This window comes from Leptonychotes weddellii, chromosome 8 (assembly GCF_054177405.1).
Source record: "Leptonychotes weddellii isolate Sample4059 chromosome 8, ASM5417740v2, whole genome shotgun sequence".
NCBI lineage: Eukaryota > Metazoa > Chordata > Mammalia > Carnivora > Phocidae > Leptonychotes > Leptonychotes weddellii.
The window spans coordinates 128553290-128571678 of NC_138376.1; the positions used below are offsets into that span (position 1 = coordinate 128553290).

General features: G+C 49.8%; 1 protein-coding gene and 1 long non-coding RNA gene across 3 annotated transcripts; both read right to left on the reverse strand.

The window, feature by feature from the left end:
• Positions 1-453: 453 nt before the first annotated feature.
• Positions 454-17482, reverse strand: SFT2D1 (SFT2 domain containing 1). 2 transcript variants are annotated; one of them, XM_006730610.3, is made up of 8 exons: positions 17344-17482; positions 10133-10219; positions 9515-9597; positions 8123-8204; positions 5969-6004; positions 4044-4102; positions 2369-2398; positions 454-942 (listed from the first exon to the last, which is right to left on the reverse strand). In XM_006730610.3, the coding sequence occupies exons 1-8, from the start codon at positions 17404-17406 to the stop codon at positions 903-905; spliced, it is 480 nt and encodes a 159-aa protein (XP_006730673.1). In that variant the 5' UTR covers positions 17407-17482; the 3' UTR covers positions 454-902. The 2 variants fall into 2 exon arrangements, with proteins under 2 accessions (XP_006730673.1, XP_030881017.1); XM_031025157.2 differs by lacking the exon at positions 5969-6004.
• LOC145723177 (uncharacterized) lies at positions 11887-17316 on the reverse strand. The gene is made up of 2 exons (XR_014148068.1): positions 16376-17316; positions 11887-16338 (listed from the first exon to the last, which is right to left on the reverse strand). It is a non-coding gene; the product is annotated as an uncharacterized LOC145723177 (long non-coding RNA).
• Positions 17483-18389: the final 907 nt, after the last annotated feature.

The window sequence follows — 18389 nt, forward strand, 5'->3', positions numbered from 1 at the left end:
TCCAAAAACAAAGTCCCCACTGGTAGCAGTGAAATGGAAGAGACATTTCACCCTCCCTGATCTTGAGGCTTCTGAGGCGTGCTGACAAACACGGAACAGAAAGCCAGGGCTGTCGGGGGCCTGGCCTCTGGATGAAGACAAGCCTGTCCACGCGGGCCTCGGCCACGCTGCCCACCACTCTGGGCAGGCGCCTCGGCCTGCCTGACCCTAAACGACCCGGGCGGCCCAGGCCCAGGCTATGGACGCACGCCTGCAGCATGCTGTCCCCTACACCCTGAATGACACCCTTATCACTACTTTCACCGTGACACGGTGATCTTCTGCAAATGTGTACTCAGGAGCAGGAGGACAGAGACTGTATCCTACTCATTCTTCTACAGAAAAACTGCACAGCGCCAGGACTGAATCAATGCCCCCCCCACCTAACACATTGTAAATTTGACCCAGAAAATATTATTTTTCCAAGTGTGGGTTTATTTCAAAATTGTAAAGATTTATATATTATTTTTATTACATATAATAAGCAATTTTTAGCTTAAAGTAAAAACTTTCACATTTAAAATTTAAAAAAAGAAAAAAGAAAAACACAGGCATTTTTAACGAGCCAAAAAAGTTTGCAGCATAGGTTTATCCTTAAATATTCACATCTTGAATGCTATTTAGAAAGGATTAAAAAAGGAGCTAAAAATCATTTACAATTGGCAATGATTAAAAATGCCTTATTTGGGGAAGAACACGTTAATGAGACATAATGAATTTCACGTTACAAGTATTTAACAGTTGAATCGAGCATGTAGTTTCCACCAGTACACAAAATGGTCTTAATAACCTGTCGCAGCAGCTGTTTGGGGAGTGAACAGAATATCGACTTTCCAAGGCTCTTTTCAAAGAGTTTCTGATTTTCAGCTTAAGAGAGAAGAACAGCATTTAATTACCGCATCCCTGGTGGGGGAAAAAAAAAAGAGAGAAAAAAAACAATGTAATAATCTGCCTCATATATGATGATGTTGGAGAAAACATTCCTGCCAAGAGACAAATGCACGATCACCTCTCTACATCAGAATTCAGGTGGAGCCTCCGAAGCATTCCCTAACAAAAACTTCGCTGAATATCACCTGAAATCAAGAACTGAAACTTGAAAATAATGTTTTAATGTCTGAAATGACATTTATTTTAGGCAGTCTTTTCTAGCACATATGCTAATCTTAATATAAAGAAATAAATGTAAACACCAAAAATAACCTAACAAAAGAATAATTTTTAAAGAGAAATAATGAACTGGATTTTAAAAAGGAAAATGTTTATAACGACATCCTCAGAATTCCAAAGAAATATTCACGTTCACTTCCTTCGCCTTTCATATTTTCTTTCCAAAACAATTTGTTTCAACTATTACTTAACATTTTCATTCATTTAAAGTTACTCTTTGTATATGGATGCACCAATGAACTGGAGATGTCTGAGCAGATCTGTGCATGGCCCTCAAATGCAGGGGTCGGGCCTGGCTTGGAATTGCTGTGGCTTTGAGCTCAGACTCACAGGGCTGGACATCATTTCTAGGTGACCTTTCCCCGAGCTGAGAAACGGCACCAGATCTCCCAGTAGAGGTCCTGAAGACTGGAGAACCACCTGCAGTCTCCGGTCCCACAGCCTGCCCACCTGGAGTTGACCCTGGTCTGCCTGTCCTCCTTGTAAGCACTCATCAAAAAGAACGGGCCATTTGAAATGGGACAAAAATAGAATTTCTACAATCTCCTTCCTTGTTCATGTTAGGCATACAATTTTGCTGTGTTTCATATGTAACCTATGTTTCCAGATTTTACAAAGAAACAAAGCTGTGCCTCAACAGAGTATTCTTCTGAACTGGTCAGGTTTAAGATTACAGTGAGTTTTGCTTTTCCCTCCATAACTAAATGAATACATTTCTCGGGAAAAATATAAGAAGACGGCAGTTACTCTTGACATGTAAGTATGTTTCTGCCGGCTTAAAACAAACACTTATGTATCACACGTCATTTTTTCACTAACTTGCTTTATCTTTAATGTAGAATTTGTTTTGCTGGTGTCTCTACGTCCCATGTCCTGAGTATGTGCAGTCATGGAAGGATCAGGAATTTCCTACCTGCAAGTGTCCAGGTGGCAAAAGCAGCACATTCCCAACCTAAATGCTACATACGTTCAAAACGGTTTCACTTTATATGGCAGACTTCTACTCATCTTATTTAAAAAATAATTTCTTTGGGGGAAGAATGTCAAAGTCCACAAAAAAAAAAAAAACCCAGCCTTTTATATCGCATTTTAACGTGCATATGCTAAAATTCACATATTTGTGTAAAGACCGTGAGAGGACCAGAAACAGCAGCCTCACCTTGCATACGGGATGTATGACAGGCTGTACCTGCAAGAAAAGTTCACAGATGTTGAGACCATCTAAATACCGCACTTCCTCACGCCAAGTGGCCTTACCCGAACACCCCAGAAAATATGGCGACATATTGTACGGCAATCCTCAAAATATGGCCCCAGACCAGTAATGAACAGCATCATCCAGGAACTGATTAAAAATACAAATTTCTGTGCCCCACCCCCCACCTCCTGAACAAACTCTCTACATGACCCTGACGCCTGCTGAAGTCTGAGCTGGGGATACTAGAAATGACCCTGTTTTTTCAATAAAAACTATAAAATAACTGAGAATAAACTGCATTCTCCTTTAGGGAGTAAGCCCATCATCAAGCACAGATGACACAACAGGGAAAGCAACACATTATAGAAAAAGGCCAAGGAATTTGATTGAAACCTTTCCATAGTTCTCTGAAACAGAGTGGAACAGCAGGTGGAGAAGCGCACGCAGCATCCGTGGGTGCTCCAGCCGTCAGCGGGCAGAGACCCGGGGCCAAAGCAAAGAGTGATCTCAGAGGGGCACCATCAGGGAGACGGGAAACGGCCACTCGGGGGGCACTGACCAACTGAGCTCTAAAGACAAAGGGAAACACTCCAGAAACTCTGGTGTTGGGAAAAACACGGAAGTGTGTGGGGTGGAGCTCATCCAATTCAATCACATACACACTGGGCCTTTTATGCAGTCGAACTGCATGCAGTCCAAATGTGACAAGACTTCCCGGAGGGGAACGTGTGATCAGGAAGAAGGGGCAGAACAGAACATTCGGAAGGAGGGACAGGGACGTGCGGGCAGTGGGAGGGCCAGGGGAGCAGTATCTACGACTACGTGCGGCTGACTTCTCGGGTCCACTTAAACGTGGATTTTTTTTTTTTCAATAAATATTCCGGGAAATTTTTTTGTTGGAGATTTGCAACAATTTGAAAAAACTTGCAGATGAACCACATAGCCTAGGAATACCAAAAAGAATTAAGAAACAGGTATTACTGTAAGAATACAGCATCTAAGACATACAGAAAACATGTACTGATCAGCTTCCAGTCATAGCAGACTCTTAGTGGGGGAGTTCTGGGCACTCAGATGTTACACAGGTGTTGAACCAGGTGGGGCTTGGTGCCCCGCACCCCAGAGGTGCCGAATGGTCAACCGTATTCACTGACGATTCCGATGGGACAGCACCAGGTGTGACAGGGCCACACTCAGCAGAACGACATCGACTCTGTAATTACCCCTACAGCGCAAAGGGAACGGTAAACCGACATTCTCTGGGGCTTCTCCCGTGACGTGGCCTCACTTCTATGGATTCACGTGGTATCACCTACATTCCTCATCATTTCTCCTTCACGTACTCGGAAAGCAGTAAATGCATCATGGTGTAAGCGTGCCGGCCCAGCAGCCCACGCCCCAGGCGGTGACCCCCACCTCTCTCTCCACGGCCCGCCCTCCGGCCACCGCCGAGCGACGCGTGCGTCTCACGGGACACTCGGTAGATCTCACTCATCTGACCTCTCCGGAGGTCCGGCCTCCGGGGCACAGCCTTTATCACAGGACAGCCTAACGACATTCCCAGGCTCAAAGACTCGGAACGAAAGGCTTCTCACTGCTCAGGGAGTGTTAACTTTCTAATCCCTGTGAGACTTACCAGGTCATGGACAAGAACTGCAATATGCAGAATAGTAAGGCCAGTCCCTTCTTGTGCCACTGACAACAGCAAAAACAGAGAAATGACAAGTTAAGGACTTTTAAAAATATTTTTCACAAGCAAGTTCAATTCCTGCCCTTCAAAATGCAGAGGACGGCTTCGTTTAATTTTTTTAGTACGACAGGTTTTTTTAAAAAATATTTTTTATTTTGGGTGCCTGGGTGGCTCAGTCGGTGAAGCGACTGCCTTCGGCTCAGGTCATGATCCTGGAGTCCCGGGATCGAGTCCCGCATCGGGCTCCCTGCTCGGCAGGGAGTCTGCTTCTCCCTCTGACCCTCCTCCCTCTCATGCTCTCTGTCTCTCATTCTCTCTCTCTCTTAAGTAAATAAATAAGAGAGAATGACAGAGAGAGAGAGCATGAGAGGGTCAGAGGGAGAAGGAGACTCCCCGCTGAGCAGGGAGCCCGACGACGTGGGACTCGATCCCGGCACCCCGGGATCATGACCTGAGTCGAAGGCAGACGCTTCACCGACTGAACCACCCAGGCACCCCTAGGACGACAGATTTAAGATTCAGAAGATGTGAAGTTTCGATCTGCACATTTCCTTTCTAAAATTCTGCACCTCGATTTAAATACTGCTAAATGTCTGGCCCTGGCTCAGAGGCCCCAGGGTAACTGCGGAGGCTCCTTAAAGCCAGGTGTCCGGGTCAGAGGCACCTCCAGCACCATCAACACCCAAACCACGGAGCCGTCAGGTCTCCATCCTCTGTGGGGCCCACACACCTCACTCCTCTCTTGCTCCTGGAGTTAGTTTTTGAAGGAAAACTGCATTTTATTATAATCTCCTAGAATAATGTAAAATGAACCGTTTCTGTGTTAAAATGGCCTATTTTTAGGATTCCTTGCCCATTTTTATTTATATTTGTTCACTTACCATTTTTAGTTTACTGCCTACAAGTCAATAGGCGGTTAGGCCATCCAAGAGCCAGGAATCAATGCCTCACACAGACGTGCAAGTATGGCTTAAGAATATTCTTCTGAGTTATCATTGAGAAATGAGGTGTAGGCACTGTCACATAATTCAAGTCAGTCTTTACGTCACCAAAATTAAAAAGAAAATCAGAACATTTTTGATAGAATGTTCCTAAAACATATTATACACTACTCTTTCTTTTTTTAAATGTGCAGTTTTCTTGATAGCTCGAGAACCACCTCAAATCCCTTTGGGAAGTAGACGGGGGGCAATAAATACATATAATGAAGACTCAGGAACACTGAGAAGTGAGCTGAAATGGAATAGTGTCATTTCCTGGAGGCTAATGAGGAGCTGTTCACCATACCTTAAGAGGTACAAGATTAAGTTCTTTTGACTTTTTTTTAAGTGATTTTACATCTTTTTAAAGATTAAGTAATCTTTACACCCAACATGGGGCTCCAACTCATGACCCCGAGATCAAGCTGCTTGTTCTTCCAACTGAGCGAGCCAAGCATCCCCCTTTGCCTCTTTTGGTTCATTTGTTTTGGTTTGTTTTCTTGCCCTTTCTCCTTATCAGTTTCAACATCTTGTGACTCAAAATGTAGTCCGGCATCCACGGCACCCCCCTGCCTGAGGGGACAGCGTGGCCAGCCAGCAAGCACAGCAGACAGAGAAGACACGCCCCCAGCAAGAGCCTCTCGGAGCCCAGGAGTTGTTAGAGGTGCTGGTCCTTCTGCCCTAAGAGCGGGTCTGAACTCACCTGTCTGTTCTGGAGGGCAGAGTCGTCACAAGGCTAACCACTAACCTCATGTTACTACTATACACAATCTGAGGGACACCCAAGCTTGGGGAGTTTTAGAGGCCAGACTCTGAGCTCCTTTGGGGTGGTGTGACGACGCGGGTGAGGGGCCACGTTAGTAGGAGGCAGGCACGGCTGATGTAACTTACCCAAAGAGCAGCACACAAGGTAAATATGAAACACAACTATAGGAAAGGAAAGAAAAAATCGCAAATGTGAGTCCTTCCAAAAGCTTAAAAGGATTCATAAACCAACCTGCATTCACTGGCACGAATAAAGCTCTAGGACCGACTCAAGGACACAGCCACGCGAGCTGTACTTACTTACTCTGTGCCAAGTGGACTCCACCTTAAGTCTAGGACTGCACTGTTCCTTGGCAAACTACCAGCACCTAGTAAATAATCCGCTGAATAAATCAACAGAAAAGATGTCTGAGGAAGGATATCAGCTGTTTTTAATTTTTTTTTTAAGTCTTGTATAACTGACGTCCCGTGTTACATTAGTTTCGGGTGTACGGGACAGGGGTTCAACACTTGCATCCACGACTCAGTGCTCATCACGACACCTGCTCTTCATCCCGACGACTGCTGTGCTGAGAAGCGCTCACGTTAACGTTCAGTAACAGAACACCGCAACAGATACTTAGTGCAGCCGGGAACACCCAGAAAATTCTACTTTACTTAACTTGACATAAGGAATCTACTGCAATGATTTTCACACGGAAGATGACATCATCACTTATGTCCCTGTGTCCCCCCAAGAAGGCAGGGGAGTGAAGGTGCGGGGCAGGCGACAGCCAACAGTGACAAGCAGGAGGCTGGCAGGCAGAACCCTGCGTGAGACCCCAGCTCTGACGCCCAGAGCATTCAATCAGTCGTCTGCTCTCGCCTTCATCTTTCTCCTCTTTAAAATGAGGACGGTGCCTACCGAGCGGATCAGAACCTGTCATGGCCTGGGTTTGGCGCCGGCACTGACAGGATGCTGCGTAAGTGGCAGTCACTGCTTCACTGTCATGATTAAGCACAACTTACGTCAGCAGCAAATCTGAGCACACAGAACACTCAACTGGAAACGCCATGGCTCAGGTCATCACCAAAGTTACGTCCTCTAAATACTTAAAGGTCTCTCTTGGGAAACAGTATGTATTTCTCAATGTTTGAACCGCCTTCTTGACTTTATGCTTATTTGTGTAGAGTACATTACTAAGATGGGTTCCAGGATATCCTAAAGAAAGCCAATCTACATAAAATATTAGCAAAATATAAACTTCTCACAGTCTAACAGCATAAGCTTAGGTAACCCACACAAAGTTGAATATTAATATACTGCTATACATGTTAATATAGGAAATTCAAAATAACTGGAAAAATTAGAAAAATGGTAATAAAATATGATGAAGTTGAATAAGGACCTAAATAAAAAGTTAGGCTAAAAAGGGCTTTTTCCTCTGGTAAAGAGGTGGGAGAAGATTCACACACATTACAGTTGAGGACATTTCCTGACTACACATCTAACCAATTTAGCTGTATTTAAAAGCTTCCTAGTATTACAAGGAACATACTAGCTGATGCTGATCCTTAAGTTCAACAACGTGCTTAAAGAGAAATCTGCAAGAGACACAGACAAGCCAATTAGGAAGAAGGGGCTCAGTGGAGAGAGGGACACTTCAGTTCCTTGGCCCACGACACCCAAAACATCAGCCAAGAACCCAAAATGCATGATGTGCAAACTTTCTGACCACAAGCCCACTCCTGCCCCGATTCAAAGACAGATCCTACATTTAAGAGTGATGACCTGACAGCCATGCACAAAACCCATCAAGTGATGAATGGCATCCTGAAAGGCACAGCTCAGAAGCCATGCTGCTGGGAGTACAAACAGTCACACAGGGAAGGGACAGAAGCCAGACGACAGGCTACGTGAATGAAGCCAAGCGTCCCTGAGAAAAGAGGTGAACTGCCTCAGAAGAGACCTGTGTTCCAGCCCCACCCTCCAAAGAGCACACACAGCCATCCGTTCTGAGGTGCTCTATGGGGCTGGGAAATGACATACATCCACCTCTAATCTCCACGTTAATACTCAGAGCTCCAATGGTAGGTATATGCAACAGAAAGCAGGATTGAGCAAGTCAGTCAATTTAAGTAATGCGTATCATCTAAATTCTCTAACACACAGCCTTAAGAATAGGATTATTACATGCAGCAAGAGAAATATAATAGTATATATATAAAAGCGGGCAATTATCTGTAAGATAATAATGCAAAAAACACTTCTCTAAGTTTTAATTTTCATTATTTACTTACAAGCATAATAATTGTTGCAAGCAATCTTGTTGTTTCAAACATTTTCTTCAGTTGCTTCACGGGTCCCATTAGAAAGCACGTACTTAAAAAAAGAAAAGAAAAGAAAAGTACGTACTATATGAAACGAACAGGAGAATGAAGAGATGGATCTGCTACCTTGTCTGGCTATATAAACATAAATGCTTTAAAGAAAAGATATCTTATGTTGGTTTACTAATAAAAGTCTCTCACTAAATCAGTTATATTTGTCCTTAACATTAAAAGCAAACTTCTTCTAAAACCTTAATACTTTATTTTTTTTAACTAAGCTCTAGGCCCAACATGGGCTTGAACTCATAACCCCAAGATCAAGAATGCATGCTCTACCGACTGGGCCAGCCAGGCGCCCCAAAAGGAACCGTGAATCTAGCGTTCTAGGACACACCAATGCCTTCTCACAAGGTATTCGCAGTGCTGTTTCATAGCTCCAGGTGAACGTGACGGCTGGAGCAGTCCCGAATTCACAGGTCACATGTTCCCAATCTGAACCAATTCACACACTGCTACCCCTCACCCCTGCACGCTACAGACCAGAACAATGCTCGGTCAGCGCAAAGCCCCCAACAGTGACATGACCTAAAACCTGCTGAGCTGGGCTTTGTTCCAGCTTGAAGGGACAGCTCTGCAGGCACGAGCCCAGGAAAGCCCGTTGAGCTTGGCCTCGGCCACACAGGTTCACTTGACCACCTCTGATCCAGAAAATTCCTGAGCAGACAGAAGGTCACCTCTGAAAGCTCAATGTACACAAATGAAAAACGCATACATCTGACAACCAATCCAACAGACATCAACACACCCAAACGGGCACCAAGCTCCTCGGAGAGGGATTCCTGCGCCCCAATCCAAGATGCTGCTGGGCTAGCTGTCCTCACCCTCTCTCTGCTCAGCACCACTCCCGGAGGATCTCCTGGCTGGCTGGGAGGCAGTCCGGTCCTTGGCCCCACTGAGACCGGGCTTCCCAAGCAGGGAGCCGAGCGCGGCACCATGAGCCGGGGCTCTGGAGGACGGTCTGCTAGAAAGCCTGCCGGTCACCCTACTGGGCACATCACGGGACACTGACTGACCCTCTCTGTGCTACCACCCCCAGCCATAAGGTGGGGGCGGTAACAGTGCCCACCTCAGACACTGGGGTAACAGACAGAAACACTCAGCAAGTGCCCCACAGGCTGGCCACTCCTCCCGTTCCCACACCGTGACGCCCCAGGCACACAGCAGGGGTCAATAAACACTTACTGGACGAACATAAATCTTGCGGCTCCAGAAGCCACACTATTCGGGAAGTGCCTCCAGGAAAGGAAGGCTGGTGATGGTGCCAGCAAACCAAACCTGGAGCAGCCCGACTTCCATACGCACCTGGCTAGCGCGGCGAGATTTCCAAAGGTATAAAACACTGCAAACAGCTTTATGCCACCAGGAAGCCACAGCAATCCGGTCCCCTGAGTTCGGATATATTTTGAAATCATTTTACCATTGTAATAGCGTAAAATAGAAACGTGCTACAATAGGAATGATTATATAATAATGTACAGTTAAAATGTGCTAGTACAGTCTCCACATCGTTTTACAAAGAGTTCATTTTCATTGTTATTTGCTAACTGGACTTTTCTGCCTATTTTGCATATGCAAGTATGTATAACTTAACCGTAATACACCGTCCCTACACATGTGCATAAATCTCACTCTACTTAAATTAATATTCTTTACAAGCGGCAAGTTAAATAGTTAACGTATCTCGATTCCTGACTCTACAGCTTTCTCCACCCATGGATTTTTCTTAAAAAGAATTATTTTCACAACCTATAAACCACCCCCCAAATACGAATTTCTGCATCTCTATATTGATCTCTAGCCCTTTATTTCAGGTGACTGACTATGCCCCCTGGAAACAGACCGCAGGCTGCTTGCTGGAACTAAATGGGGTTAGTCTGGCCTAAAATATAAGTCATGAGGCAAGAGAAGGCTGTAACTCACAAGGATAGAGAAGAAAATGCCGCACACGAAGCAGATGACGAACCACTTCAGCCTGGTGCCGTAGCTGAGGGACGAGGCCTCCAGGACCTTAGGAAGGAAGGGGAGTCAGAACACGTCCCCCAGCTGCCTTGAGCAATCTGACTCCCCGCGGCAGGAGGGCAAAGCTTCCCCTGACTCTGGTCACGTGAGAAGGGTAAGACCCCCCCCCTCACCCCCACCCCAGGCTGGGAAGGGAAATGTAGGCACGACGTGGGGCTCGGGCAGTCTCGGGGCCCCGCTGTTCCCTCTGCCGGCAGGAGGACAGGTATACCCGCGGCACTGTGCCCCTGGTTTTAACAGCCCTTGCCTGCAGGACAGCAGATGCACCCCGACATGCATGGAATGACAGAATGTATGATACGTATTATAAAATACTCAGTGACTAAAAAAATAGGGGGGAGATGAAATGAGACCAGAAAATGTGGAGCACCACTGAGGCTGGGTCCCGGGCACACAGGGCTCACCATGCCTCCCTCAGTCCCTGCCTGAGGCAGCAGAGGCCCCCCAAGTGCAGAGCCTGAGACAGGGGTCCTGCTGCATGAACTGCTCTCAGTAGAAACCCCGAGGGAAGTGAGAGGAGCTGACAGGGAAGGGGGGGGATCATGTGGTTTCAGCTGGAGTTCAGCTTGGGCCTGGGCCATCAACTGCACCTCAGTGTGGGTCCCGCCCTGAGGCAGGGGGCCACCTGGCCATGGGCTGTCAGCAGAGTGGGGGCGCCTGCAGGACCCCCAGGGTGTGCAGGAGGGCACAGCTGTGAGCCCCTGGGGGATGCGTACACCTGCCTCACAACGGGGACCTGGGCAGCCATCCGTCGTGTCTGCCACTGGACACATAACTTCCACTTATTATAAAAAGTCCATTTAAAACCAACTCAGGAGAGCCCTAGGTATCTCCTCAACCATTACTGAAAACCCATTTTTTAAAATGATCACTTATGCTGGAGCAACAGCATTCCTACATGCAAACTGTAACCAAGTCACGTGGGCAGAGTGGAAATCACCAGGCATTCCTTCTACAGTAATCCAGATGCAGCTGTAGACACATTCCGATTTCTAAGTACACTCAGAACTTATTTTCCAATGACGCTGAAAAAGTATCAGCAATGGCTATTTCAGGAAACTAGAAATATATATTAAGAATTTTATATCAAAACTTGATTTCTAACTTATATTACCATAGATGCTTAAAAATAAGATCATATGCTTATAATGTATTTTCAAGAATGAAGCAAAAACAGAAAATACCTTTCACTACATTCCTTACCTCAACCGATTAACCTGGGAATCCTTATGCAGCATGAAAAATAGATAAAAATAACTAAATAAAGATCGTAAGTGCAACATATATCACTTAACACATTTTAAATGGTTTGTAAAATTTGCTTTAACTCACATTCTTGTTTCCAGCAATGTCACCTGTTTAGAGCAAAACTACTGTTCCACGTTAAACAAAGAATGGACCTGCCTATGAAAACGTCCAAATGTCATGCTTCCTGACTAGGAAGAGGCCCCTGCAGTGTTTCCACTCCGCAGAGCACCGCGAACCCGAAGACCACTCACCGCAAAGCAGCTTGCGGCTGGTGCACGCAGAGCAGTGTCCCACGGGAGCCGAACTGGGAACCGGGCAGGGAGAGTGCAGTGACGGGGGGACGGGTTTACAAATTTACATTCCCCCACCCACCCCTTCCTAAGTTCAGCCGCTGGTTTTTAAGAGCCAGTTCATTCTTCTCTCAACCTGGTCATTTATATAATTGCAGGTATTTCCCCCTTATTCCCATCTTCCAAGTAATGATCTTTAAAAGGAAACAAGTTACTTCCATTTGTAAATATGGAATATTCAACCCACAAGCAAATGACTTGCCTTGAGCTTTGCCTACTGTCCAGGACACGGAAACAAATCACAGATTCCCTGACGCCTAAGTGGGAAAACACGCAAGAACACCTGGCACTGCGTTCTCCACAAAGGAGCCAGAAGGAGCCCGGACCCTCCAGACCCACTGCCCCAGAAACATTCAGGTGCGACTTTCTGGTCCAAGCATGATCAGGAAGAACCCCAGCAAAACCAGCAACTGTACTGATTTCTTAGAGGTTGTCTCAGCAAACAAATACGCATGGACCCTGGCACAATTACTTTACTTGTTTGTTATCAAAGGCAGAGGAAGTGGGGCGTCTGGCTGGCTCCATCCATTAAGCGTCCAGCTCTTGGTTTTGGCTCAGGTCACGATTTCAGGGTCATGGGATCCAGCCCCACGTCGGGCTCCTTGCTTGGTGGGGAGCCTGCTTCTCCCTCTGCCTGTCACTCCCCCTGCTTGTGCTCTCTCTCTCTCACACACTCTATTTAAATAAATAAAATCTTAAAAAATAAATAAATAAAAATAATTAGAAAAACAAAGGAAGAGGAAGCAAAGAGAAAGCCTCTCGTCAGCAGGAGAGACCCCCCTTTCTCTGGTGCATTCCTCCTGCTGCAGTAAAACAGCACCACCGGGAACCAGAACGCGACTGATTGAAAAAGAATAGTTGGGAAACATGTTCCCGGCAGCAGCAACATTAGAGATGAGAGAATGAACCCGCGGCCCAGCGGACACTTGCTTTCTCCTAGCGATGGAGAAGCCAGGAGGAGAGCCCCCGGATCACAAAGGGGCAGCTGTCTGGGCCTGAGCCTTGCTCCGGGGCTACGGCGCCCCAACAGTGGGAACGCGGGGGGCCTTCAGCGAGTGAACACCACAAATGCAGCACTCCTACAAGGCCTCCTTCAAAATGGCAGCGGCGCACACAGAGGTAAAGGTGAGCCGACAGCGAGCTCAAGGAACAGGTGCGCACGGGCGCTCTCGAGTGAGACGGTGGCCGCACCGTCTCAGGTGCCCTGCTCCTTAGCCTCCTCCGAGACTAGCAGGCCCTCCTCCCTCTGTCACCTACTGCTCTCCCTGTCATGCTCTCTCACTCGGGACCCCCGATCACAGGTCCTACCCTGGATCCTGGCAGAATCTTGGATGATTCCAACATCCACATGGGCAGCCCAGCCTCTCTGCTCCTCGCCCCCCCATCTCCATGGCCTTTGCCCCCCACTCCACTCAGTGACCCAGGACACTCTTAACCACCCCAAATCACTCCACATCCAAACTTCAAGCCGCTGCTCTTAGGCCCCGATGTCGTCCTGGTGGCACACGGATCCACCTGCTTGCGCCTGGACTGCCCTGCAGCCTCTGGGTCCCCCATCCAGCCCACAGGTCCTTCTTCTCTCTCTGCAGAAACGACATGCTCCATCAGCTCAGTAAGACATTTAAAATTCCCCTTCTGCTGCATCCATCTGGCAAAATGCCACCATGACTCAAGCCCGCTTCTTCCTCCTCTGGCCAGTCATGTGGCAGAACCGGGGGGGAGGTCATAACCAGGTCATCACCACCTTCCCATGGGCCCTGATGCCGCCTGCCTGGCAACCTGACGTGGTGGATTGACAGGCGTGGTGAAGACAACCCCCCTTCTCACTCCACTGCCCACGGGCTATTTCAAACCTCCGGGTGTGGCCCTGACACTCCTGTGCAGACAGCTTCCCCTCCTTCACACAGAAAACACGAACCACCAATGTGCCCACCCTCCACTGCTTGCTTCCACCAAACCACCGAGCCCCCCTCAAGAACACCTTCTCCTCCTTTCCGCGGATGACCTCAGAGGGGCGGAGATCAATCCACCTGCTTTAGAGCCCAAGCCCTCGACCTTCTCAGGGAACGTGCAGTATCGGCTGCTCCCCGCTCTCGAGAGTGACCCCTGTGCTCTCCCTGAGGCCCTTCCTACCAACCTGTATGCATGATTAGGCCTCTTCCAGCTTAAAGAAAAAACTCACTTGATTTCACTCTCCAGCGTCTGCTCATTCATTCCCTCAGCAAATGCTACTGAGAGCTCCCAGGTGCTTGTCCTTGCTGAGGGCTGGCCCTCTGCACACCCTCCTCCCTGACGTCAGCTCCTCGTGTTTGGGGGTCCCTTGACAGGGAGCAGACTGCCGCCCGGTGCCCAGACCACGGGGGATATGGCACAGAGGGAAGCCAGCCCCCCCTCGCTTCCAGCCTCTTACTACTGTCACAGAAAGCAATCCGAGGCACAACTCGCTCTGTCATTTTAGCCTACTGCTTTCTTTTAAGATTTTATTTATTTATTTATTTATTTATTTGAGAGAAAGAGAGAGAGCACAAGTGAGCACACAAGCAGGGGGAGTGACAGGCAGAGGGAAAATCCCAAGCAGAACCCCGCTGAGCAGAGATCACGATGCGGGGCTTGAACCCAGGATCCCAGGATCTCGACCTGACCCAAAGTCAGACCCTAAACAGACTGAGCCACCCAGGCGCCCCGGCCCATTGCTTTAATCAGCTACTCTGACCCCGACTGCCCAGCAGCTGAGCTCGACGCTGGTGACAAAGCTGTGAACGTGGTAAGGTGGCTGTCTCCACACCAGCAAACGCCCACATACTAGAACATCAGGTGCCCTGTGTGCTGTAGGGAGGAATTAAGCAGTTCCAAGGGTGGAGTGCAGGGCGGGCGGTGCTCCTTCAGCTGCGTCGGGAGTCTTGCTACAGGCCTCTGGGGAGGTGCATCGGACAGAGAGCTGACCGACGTGGGGACAACATCAGAGGAGAGAGTCCTCTCCTCCCCGTGACACCAACCTCCCCCCAGATCCAGGTCCTCATCTCACACTCCAGAAACCGCCTTGTCACCCTTGTCGGATCCCCATGAGAAAAAGCCCACACAGGTTAAGGCCCAGTAGGCAAGCCCCGGGAGCCAGGTTGGGGCATCCCAGCATCCATCAGGCCGCTGAGCAGAGCACAGTCGTCCTAGGGGGCCGCAGGGGGAGGTGGGGAGGTTGTGCAGAGGGCTGAGGCACCTCGAGCAGAGCTTAGACCTTATACTGAGTGCTACAGGAAGCTGTGTGATCGGTCTGGACCCTCTCACACCTGGCTCCATCTCTCCCTCCCTCCATCTTCCCAGACATCTCACAAGGAGGGACCCTACAACTCTGGCTACTCTGCCTCTTGCCTGGCCTCTAAATCCCCTCAGCAGGATGGTGGGGCAGTCCCAGATCTCAGAGGCACCCCCCCCATCTCGCCACCTCCCCAGTCTACCCTGAGCCAATCCCATCCAGTCCTCCAACCCGCACCCCACATGCATCCTGCCACACTCCCAGGACATCCCCCTAGACACCATCAGCAAGCTCCCCACATCCTCACCCTCTGCCCTGCCAGGTCCCCCCCTCCTGCTCTCTGCACTCTGGTCTCCCCTGCACTCTCCAAGCGGGGCCTATCTCCTCAGGCCCACGCATCCTGACCACTGGGGACGGGAAGTGGGCTAGGTGAACGCACCTCCTCACTGCTGTCATGACCATCCTGGGGTCACCCCCATGCCACACCTCTTGCTCTTCTAAGGACTTTGCATGGGGCTCACTATCATCCCTCCACTCCTGTCTTAACTGTTGGTGATTCCATCACTGGAGTAAGCAAGCCTTCCAAAACTCTCTTAGGACTCCTGGTTCCTCGCCCTCTCTCCTCCAATGATCTCTGCACCTTACATCAACCACCAAGCCCCTTATCTACAGTAATAAATGTGCCATCATCTCAAATCTTTCCATGATCTCAATTTCAAGTATCCCCCTTTCCAACCACCACCTCCTACCCTCCAGCATCCCTAGTTACCCAGCCCACCGATGTCACCACTCACTCCCCCTTCACACCCCCCACCCCTGCTGCCCGCCTATAATCAGTCCTGCGTACATCCTCAACTTCTTTGCCCTCTGTGCCTCTGATGTGTTCACTGGGCAGCATCCAAACCCTGGTTACATCCAACTCTGCCAGCCCTGCCCTGCACTCCTGCTGCTGAATCTGGCTCCCACCTCAATGTCAGGACCATTACCCACAAGGGGGGCCTTTGGGCCGACGACAGTCCCACCGTTGCTCCCTGTCCATTCATTTGCCTATTCGCACCTTCTTCCCGAACCTCAACACTCACCGCCCCCAAACTTCCAACTGGCAACCTTACTTCCTATTTCAGTGAGGACAGAATCCTCTCGTGCTCCCAACTCAGCATGTGGGGAGCTGTGCTGCATGCTCTCTCCCCCCTCCTCCCATCAGCCCGCACGAGCTGGCCACCCACATGCCAAGCAAACACTCCCAACATCTTTCTCCCCTCGAGACTGCGGGCTCAAGAAAAGCGACACTATCACCCTCACGGTCCCAAGGTCCAGAGCAGCTCCGTCCAACAGAACTTCCTGTAATGAAATGCCCCACTCAGTACCGTCCCGAGCAGCAACCACGAACACACGTGCCTGCCGAACACCCGAAATGTGGCTGGTGTGGCTAAGAATTTTACATCTTTAATTTCTACTAGTTTAAACGTAAGTGGCCACACGCGGCTATGGATCCTGCGCCGTAGAGCACAATACAGATTCAGCGAGTGAGTCGGGGGCCATTACTGCCCCACTGACACCTCTCACCGTCCTATTAGTGGGTTCCCGTGTGACCATCATCATCTGCCCAACTGGTTACCGGTCCAACGAAAGCAGACGCTGCCTCGTAGTCTCTGGACCCTCACAGACTGGCCTAGCGTCTTGGCCGCAAGAAGGGCTGAATAAATACGACGGCGGAGGGAGTTGGGCAAGGAAAGGGACAAACGAAAGACCCTTCTGCAGCATATTCGGTTCCAAGCGTTCCACTTCTGGGGCAGGCAGAGAAGGACTTGTCAGCATGCACACGCCAGAGACAGATAGCAGTTCCTGCTCCTCGGCTATTTTTAATTCTTCCACCAGAGGAAGTAACCTTCATCGAGTTCACCCCCCTCTCGGGTGGTAATGAAGGAAGTAACCCTCATTCACCCCCCCTCCGGTGGCCCTATTTCCAAAAGAGACACACCCACTCGCGGCACCTCATTCTCCTCCAGGGGCAAACCCATGCAACGAAGCTCAGAACTCGGCTTCCCGCAGCTCGCAGGACAAAGCAGCTGCCCACCTGCCGGCGCTGCCCAGCCCGGCTGCAGAGCCCAGCGCAGCGCAGAACACTGGGCTCTGCAGCCGGGGCGTGGGGTGGGACTTAAGGCTTCTGCAGACCCCACGAAACCCCGGAAAGCTCCCCAGATTCTTCCCGGGAGGCGGGCAGACCGGCCCCCGCCCAGCCCGTCCCCGCCGCGGCCCGCTACCTGCGCGGTCAGGCCCTGCTCCTCGTCGTCCTGGCCGTTCAGGACCCGCCGCAGCTTCTCCATGGCCCTGCTCCCCGCCGGACCCCCAAGCTCTCCGAGAACCCGGAACCCGGGGCCCCACGTGACCGGACATCCGGGCCGCCGCTTCCGGCGCTTCCCATCAGCGCGCGCCTGCGCGCCGGGGTCCCGCGGGCCGGGCGGGGCCGGGAGTCTGCGCCAGAGGGCGCTGTGCTTGCGGGCCCTGGGGCTCGAGCTCCGACTGCCGCGGTCGCTGCTTCCCATCACCTGGAGTTGAGACGCACAGCTATGGCCATAGGATGAACGCCGGTCTTCACGCGTGAACTCCGCGCTCGGTGCCGCAGATCCAGGGCCAGTGCTCCAGACCTGAGCCCCCCACTGCAGCCCCGGCGGCCGGGGCTGCAGGCCTGACACCCAGTACTTCAGCTCCAGCATCCAGTCCTGCAGCCCCGGCCTCCAGTACTGCAGACCAACATCCAGTGCTGCAGACCCGACATGCAGGGCAACAAATGCGTTGTGCAGGCCTGACACCAGAAGAATACTGGGGCCAGTTTGGGAACACTGACAGATAGGGTTTCGGTTCTAAACTGGACATCTCCTTACTACAAGTGAAGTTTTCAAAATATCTTCATTTGCAAGGAGTCAGCGGGGGAAGGGCAGACTTTGGGGCAGATGGTTCTGTGTTCTGATTTCAGCCCTGCCACTCACCATGTGGCACTGGGAACCAGCTCTTCCCAGCCTAATCGCCTCAAGACATAACACCTACTTCAGTGGTTAAATGAGAATAAATATACTGCACCTGATCTCAGGCGAAATAGCAGGAGGCTGCCTTACTCTGTTTTACTTGTGAGTGTACTCACTGACTCAGTTTATCTTCCAACTAGGAATTTGAAAGAGTGAAACCCTACTTACTAGAGGAATAACTAATCCAGCCCATCTTTCCAGTTTTGCATAAACACTGCAAACCTTCAAAAAACTGTCTACTGTTCTCTGGTTGCTCCAGGGTGAATGAACACTAGCCCATGGGG